The following is a 7,431-nucleotide window of genomic DNA, read 5'->3' as shown; positions in this document are numbered from 1 at the left end:
GGTGGAGAGGGAGAAGAGTCAAGGAATGAAGTGGATGACAAATCTATTGCGTCAGACTCGAGTGCAGTCACGCCTCCGCCCTCGACCTTGAAAAGACCACCAGTGAAAGAGCCAGTAAATCGTCTAGAGGGTGGCTTGAAAATTCACAAAATGGTCCATGTTCCTCCCAGTAACAAGAAGAATGGTGCCCTGAGAAAGTGTCGCGTGAGTGCTAAGCACAAGATTAGAAAAGAAACAAGTATCATGTGTGCAGGCTGTGGTGTGGCTCTCTGCAAACTTTCATGTTTCAATGTTTATCACACGAAGAAAAACTAATAAAGAGGTATGGAAAGGCATTTATTGCATAAAATATTGTCTTTTTATTAGTTCCTGAAAATTTCGTTTTTAAAAACCAATTTTTGTTGAAGTTCTTTAGGGAAAAGTAACTACATGCATTTCAGCGACATAAGGTTTAAAGGGCCTGCCAGGACAGGGGTGGGATTTAAATACCCTTCGTGCCAGTCAAAGAGTTAAGATGTAGAGGCAGTTACGACATACGAAGTACTGTAACATGACCATTAAGATGTAAAGGCAGTTACGACATACAAAGTAAGTACTGTAACATTACCATTAAGATGTAAAGGCAGTTATGACATACAAAGTAAGTACTGTAACATTACCATTAAGATGTAAATGCAGTTACGACATACAAAGTAAGTACTGTAACATTACCATCAAGATGTAAAGGCAGTTACGACATACAAAGTAAGTACTGTAACATTACCATTAAGATGTAAAGGCAGTTATAGTACCTTGACTACGTTGGTTCCATCTGATGCCGATACATAATACAGAGGAATATTGTGCTTCTGAGGAAATGCAAATGACTTCTGTGTAACATCCATGTTAGCTGCAATATAAAATGAAACATGTTTATTTATTTATTTTTGTACTTAGTTATTTAATGACAGTGTCAATGTTAACACTACACAGTAACAGTGAAACATGTTAAATTACATTTAATATCTTTGCCATTTGATAATTAGTTGAGAACAGATGAAGTACAGACAATACAATCATTTACATCCAAATGGTCGAATAACATACCTGTCTCTTACTGGGCTGTAGGTGCTAATTTATTGCATGTGAGTATGTGCAAATACCAGCTGCATATCACCTTACAACCAGCACTGACTGTGTTTTTCAGTGTCTGAAATCTGTTGCCATTCACACAGCTATTGATTTGTAAGAGTACAGACAGTGTCACGTTCCAGAATGTAGTGCTCATCATAGTCATCACTGTGAGAACCTCAAATCTAACGTGAAATTAGACTTACTATCAATTTTATTGGCAGCACAAAATACTGGTATATGTGGCCGGTGTTGTCTCAGTTCCTGGTACCATGTTGCTAGGTTCTTGTATGTTACTTTCCTGGTAGAATCAAAGACCATTATGCAGGCATGAGCTTGGTGGTAGTAGGATGGGTGCATGGACTGAAACATTTCTTGGCCCGCTGTATCCCAAAAATCTGAAATAAGTAAAGCGGCAATCGCTATTGTTTTAACTGATTAATTTGCTGAACCCCTTGATTGCTATGTGCTACCAAACAGTGTTGCACCAAGAATGCCTGTTTCATAAGGTGTTATTATACAGGCATTGATGCAGAAATTTTAATAGTCAGACCCTTCACAATCTACTTAAAAAAAAAAAAAAGTAAAGCTGCCCCTGTAACAGGCCATGAAGGCCCGTAGGGTTGTGAGACGGTGAGGATCCCACATTATCTAGACAATCTGCTCAAAGATGGTGGTAAGGTTGTCAGCCTTACACGCTGGCCGCACTTTACTCCTCAGGAAAATTATTTAATTCCTGGTACTCATTTCTGTTAGAGGCTGAGTCGACCCCATTTTAATAATATAACAATTTAAAAAGCTGAATACTTACAAAAAGTTCATAAACTTAAACATTTTTCAAAATTCAAGAGTTAGGAAATTTTCAGAATGCCAAGAAAATAAATTTCAAAATATATAACTTTCCATAAAAAGATATATTGCCATGTACTGCTACCTAAGAAGAGACTGAAAAACCTTTTAGAATTATAAATGAACTACACTAGTCATAACACCTTCAAAAACATGAGACGTGTAGGACTGAATAACGAGGGCCGGTCAGCTTGTGGGATAAAATAAAAAACTGCAGATGGACTGGAGCTGAGCCCCATGATATCACAGTTCTGCTGTCCCCACTCACTGCCATCTAGTGCTGAGGCAGACTGGCACAGCTAAACCTCCACCCCCCCGCCCCCACATACATCTTCAGAGTGTGGTGCTTAATTAAGTCCATGGATAACTTTACCTGAACCTTAATGTGAATGTAGACTACTGACATACCTACAATAACAGATTCATCTTCAACTTTGGTGTGATAGCGAAACAGGGACAAGGCATATGTTGAGAGCTGCTGCGGTTTGTATCCATCCAGAAGAAACCGTTCAACCAACCTGAAATTAGAAACGGTACAAAATACGTAGGTCATACTGAAAGTCATGAGCAACAATTTTTTCTAAAGTAACATGCTTTATTATTGACAAACCAAATGCACCACCTCAATCTCCAGACCTTTCTCTATTTTTCCACATAATCGCCACTTCTTTGCACACATTTCTTCCAGTGTTCTGGGAGTCTGAAAATTCCCCTTCTGTAAAATTCCATTCTAGTCATTCGAAGACATTGACGCACTGCTTTCTGAATTCAGCGTGCTTCTCAAAGTGTGTGCATGGGTGCGAGCAGTGTTCGAACATGAGCAAAACATTTGAAAGATGGGAACACCATCGAAGAAGAGCCTCGGAGCGGTCGTCCTCGAACAGCCTCAACTGAACACAACAAGGAAAGAGTGGATGACATCATTCAAGATGACAGGCATGTGACTGTGGACACAATAGCCCGAAAACTTGGAATAGAGCACACTGCAGTACAGGAGATGATTGAAAGCTTCAGCTATAGGAAAGTTTGTGCTCGTTGGGTCCCACGGTTATTGACCAAAGACCACAAAGGTCACATTGGAAGCAATTGCAGAGATAGGGTGGGAAGTTCTTCCACACCCCTCCTATAGCCCTGATCTGGCACCCTCTGACTACCATCTTTTCGGATTTGTGACGGATCAGCTGCATGGACAACGTTTTGAGACAAGGGAGACAGTTCAGAAAGCAGTGTGTCAGTGTCTTCGGATGGCTGGAACGGAATTTTACAGAAGGGGAATTTTCAAACTCCCTGAACGCTGGGAGAAATGTGTACAAAGAAATGGCGATTATGTGGAAAAATAAAGAAAGGTCTGTAGATTGAGGTGGTGTATTTGGTTTGTCAATAATAAAGCTTTCCCCCCCCTTGGCACTACAGCCCCAGTGGGCCTAGGCCTACCTCCATGAACTTATCCGTTCACTTCGGTTCTTCTAGATCTTACATATTCGGTAGGACTCCTTGGGCGGTGATCAGCTTGTCACAAGGCCTCTACCTGTACACAAACACAGAAAAACGCACACAAACTAAACATCCATGCCCTGAGTGGGATTCGAACCCACGATCCTGGTTTCCAAGCAAGCGAAGACAGTACATGCCTTAGACCGCTCGGCTACCGTGACCGGCAATAAAGCATGTTACTTTACAAAAATTGTTGCTCATGACTTTCAGTACGACCCTCGTATATTGTACTTAACCACTACATGTGCAATGGTATCAAACAGTTAGAGACATGTATCTGTGTGATTGTAGTAATGACCACACATCCTTAAAAGAGTGACATTTAATCAGATTCATAAAGACTATTCTTGAGAAAATCAGCTTACTGACATTCAGTGTTCACCTCTTTCACTTTTCAATTATTGTGTCCATATTCTGATGCTTCTTTTTACAACAAAGCATACTACAAAGTAAACATGAAGGATATCTTATGAACCAGGCTATGTTCTCTGCATGTGAATGCCAGTACAGTGACACTGTGTGTGTGTGTGTGTGTGTTTTTTTTATTTGGGGGGGGGGCGGTCAGACTGAGTCCAGTTAGTACTTCAGCCACTAATTGGCCTACTGTAGCAGCCCGATGACAGATGAGTATGGAGCATTTATCGGAATGAGAATTGGCAGGGGAAACTGAAGCACTCGGGGGAAAAAACCTGCCCCAGTTTCACTTTGTCCACCACAAATCCCACATAAACTGATCTCATATCAAACCCGGATGGTCATGGTGGGAAGCTGGAGACTAACCACCTGAGCTACGGCATGAGCATGGCAGTTGTGGCATGGCCCTACATGAATACCAATATACTGCCATTATCTTGAGCTGTGACATGGTTCAACATGAATGCCAGTATACTGCAATTATCCTGAGCTGTGCCAGGACTCCATATGAATGCCAGTACACTGCCATTATCCTGAGCTGTGACATGATTCGACATGAATGCCAGTATACTGCCATTATCCTGAGCTGTGCCATGGCTCCACATGAATTCCAGTACACCACCATTATCCTGAGCTGTGCCATGGCTCCACACGAATGCTAGTATACTGCCATTATCCTGAGCTGTGACATGGCTCCACACAAATAGACAGAATATGCAATTGGAAAAGTTCATAAGAGTACATTACAAAAACTGTCTGGTTAGAAAAGGAATATGGATTCATTGTGTGCACAGCCATGAGCTGATGTTCATACTGTATTTCAATTAGGGACCTGAAAAGGGTTATGACTTTGTCTTTGTTCCTGTAGCCTAACTTTCAGTTACTCTCTAGATGTTGGTTCGTAAGAAATGTTTGAGGAAATTTCTCAGATTATTTGCAATCATCGTGTATTATACTGTATGGTATGAGCCCGAATGTTGGGGTGCTAGCAACTTCTGAGTGTTTACTCTGTACACTATAAGCCATTAAATCTATCCTGCAATATTTAGCAAATAAACGATTTGTCTATGATATAAATTCAATTACTTACACTTTTTTGTACCCCTCTGCACTTCAGAAAGGAACAATGTAATGTACATGCACTGAAAATTGGCATATCAGTATATGATTAGGGGTTGTTTATACTTCTTTGTATCATTTTATTAATAAGGTCCATTTATTTATTGCAGGCATACTGTACACCAAAAATAAAAGTTTGTGCTTTCAAGTATAAGCAAAGAAAGGTTAACTTAAATTATTTTTGGACGACATAGGTTAACCTTGTAAGCGTGTTGATATACATTTTATTGCTTACTTTGATTTCCCTACCGCACTATCTCCAAGGCAAATTACTTTAACAGCTAAATCTCCCTTCCTCTCTTTATCATCGTAATCAATTTCAACATCTTCATCGCCAACCATATTTAACCATAACACCGACACCCCTTCCCTACAGAAATCCGAAACAAGCGTAGTTTCAAAGCATATTGATCAACCAGGTTGTGTAATTTTCCTTACATGTGCAAGAAATGTGCCTTCTTAATTTGAAATTTACCAACACGCCTGCTTTTCCAGAAATATTTACCTGATAGTAATATAAATTTGTTACTTTTACTTCTGGTGTGACGTTTGTATGATATATTTCTGTCAGAATTATCTTGTAGTAATGTAATGAAGCTAGAAATATTGTTTTCTTCAAGAAAATAAGAGTGGCAGGCATGTGAATGTTCTGCGTTTCGCTCAAAGATGTCGCACTATGTACAAGAACAAAAAATTATCGTACCATACATTCAATTTCGATATTATAGGTTCAAATTCTCAGGCTTTGTGATACTGCGATCCCCAAAGTAATGTACAAATTTATGCCATCCAATGTACCTGGTGGTCAGCGAAAAATGCAGTTTTGCACAATGCTGCAGATCACTATCAGACCCTACAGGGACAGCAGGAGCCGAAATAGGTTTACGTCCTCACTCACCTTACAGCAAGCTAAAAAAGGTTCTTGTACAGTCTTGAGGAGAGCAGTTCTGCAAATTATTCCAGGTCCGTATGAGACTGTACGGTGACAGAAGGAACCATAAAAGGATAACAACTTCTCTACACATAAAAGAGGCAAAATGTAAAGTTGTCCCTGTGTTTAACTAAGCACTGAACACTACACCATGAAGACGTATGGAGATATGGATCTGCAGATCCACGTATTTTTTACCTCGCCACTAATTGTTTGTGAGCTTGACGCCCCTGCCGCTTAACCCCTGTGGAAAATCTGCCGGTACCCATCGGATGGTAGGTTGGGTGGACCCCAGAACCGGCCTGGACGACGTGGAGCAGAGAAAATTCTTGCTTCTACTGGGACTCGAACTATGACCCTTCAACCCCTCGACCGTCCAGCCCGTGGCCAGTCGCTATACAGACTGCTCTATCTCGGCTCTTAACTCGTAAAACAGGTCATAAAATATTCCTGTAGAACCACGAAAAACACAGTTCTGCAAACTGTTGCAGGTACCCATCAGGCTGTACAGTGTCAGCAGTAACCTAGGTAAATTTAAAAAGTGTGTACGTCTCCAATAAACTATAAAATACTCCTGTACAAGCATGGAGGATTTTTCGAAATAATTCGTCGGCCGCAGCTGCATTTTCCGAACCCACCTGTATTAAATCTCACTGACTTGTCAAAATTTTGCGTGGATGAAACTGCAGTATATTTCAAATAATTGCTGAGAACTTGGATACCGGCAAGGGGTCGCGACCCACAATCTGAGAAACAGTGGCATAATACCATCCATACAGTACGAATAGACTGCATATTGTTTAGGTTCTTAGTTCATTGTTGGAATCCTGTCCCTACCCTCATTCAGCTCTCTCTAGAACCAATCCAGGTTCTTCTTCTGGGAGTAAAGGCGGCTGGGATTGAGAAGCTCTTACTCTTGTGTAGGCTAATGCCAAGTTTATGGATGCTTGGATCATTACCTTTTCATAACTTCATAAATTAATTTTATTATTAATAAATAACTTAACACATTTGAACTTCATAAATTATGCGTATTATTGTTAAATAAATTAACACGTTTGAATTAATAAATAGGAAATATATGAATAAATACATAGACTAACACACGGAATTATGGAACCTCAGTGTTGCAGACGTGAAATTATTATTCATACTTAGTCTAAGAAAATGAAAGAAATTAACAAGACATATACCATTTTGTGGGCTACTGGAGACTGAAGAACGGGAAGACAGAAATTTTTGTCATAAGCTTTTCTCCTTTTTAAGCATGGCTTGTAAAATTCCTTAGAATCCATAAGAGACTTTGGTTTATCTCGTGTGAACCCAAGGCATAAGCGAAAGGACGGTATCGGTGAACGCGCGAGAATGTGAGGCGGGCTGTACTATAGAGACGGGGTCCAATCTCAGGCACTTCCAATGGCGGTGCTGTATTTGTGGGTTCCAAAACATTACTGAACTTCATGAACAACTGAATTATATCATAGTGTGGTCTTCTGGCCTATGGCACCGTCTAG

At 40.3% G+C, this 7,431-nt stretch overlaps 1 protein-coding gene across 1 annotated transcript in view; it reads right to left on the bottom strand.

Annotated features, from left to right (window-relative positions):
* LOC111870163 (rab-like protein 2A) overlaps positions 1-5,399 on the bottom strand; it is a 10,341-nt gene extending 4,942 nt beyond the window's left edge. Inside the window, exons 1-4 of the mRNA XM_033753703.1 lie at positions 5,222-5,399; positions 2,368-2,477; positions 1,317-1,508; positions 792-889 (exon numbers count right to left, since the gene is read on the bottom strand). Of these exons, the coding sequence (XP_033609594.1) occupies positions 792-889; positions 1,317-1,508; positions 2,368-2,477; positions 5,222-5,328 (507 nt within the window). The 5' untranslated portion in view covers positions 5,329-5,399. The remainder of the gene's footprint in view (positions 1-791; positions 890-1,316; positions 1,509-2,367; positions 2,478-5,221) is intronic.
* Between the last annotated feature and the right edge of the window lie 2,032 nt (positions 5,400-7,431).

Source organism: Cryptotermes secundus, unplaced genomic scaffold (genome assembly GCF_002891405.2).
Source record: "Cryptotermes secundus unplaced genomic scaffold, Csec_1.0 scaffold734, whole genome shotgun sequence".
In the NCBI taxonomy this organism is placed as follows: domain Eukaryota; kingdom Metazoa; phylum Arthropoda; class Insecta; order Blattodea; family Kalotermitidae; genus Cryptotermes; species Cryptotermes secundus.
Note: the sequence above shows the minus strand (reverse complement) of the source record. Positions and strands in the feature narration are given on the sequence as shown.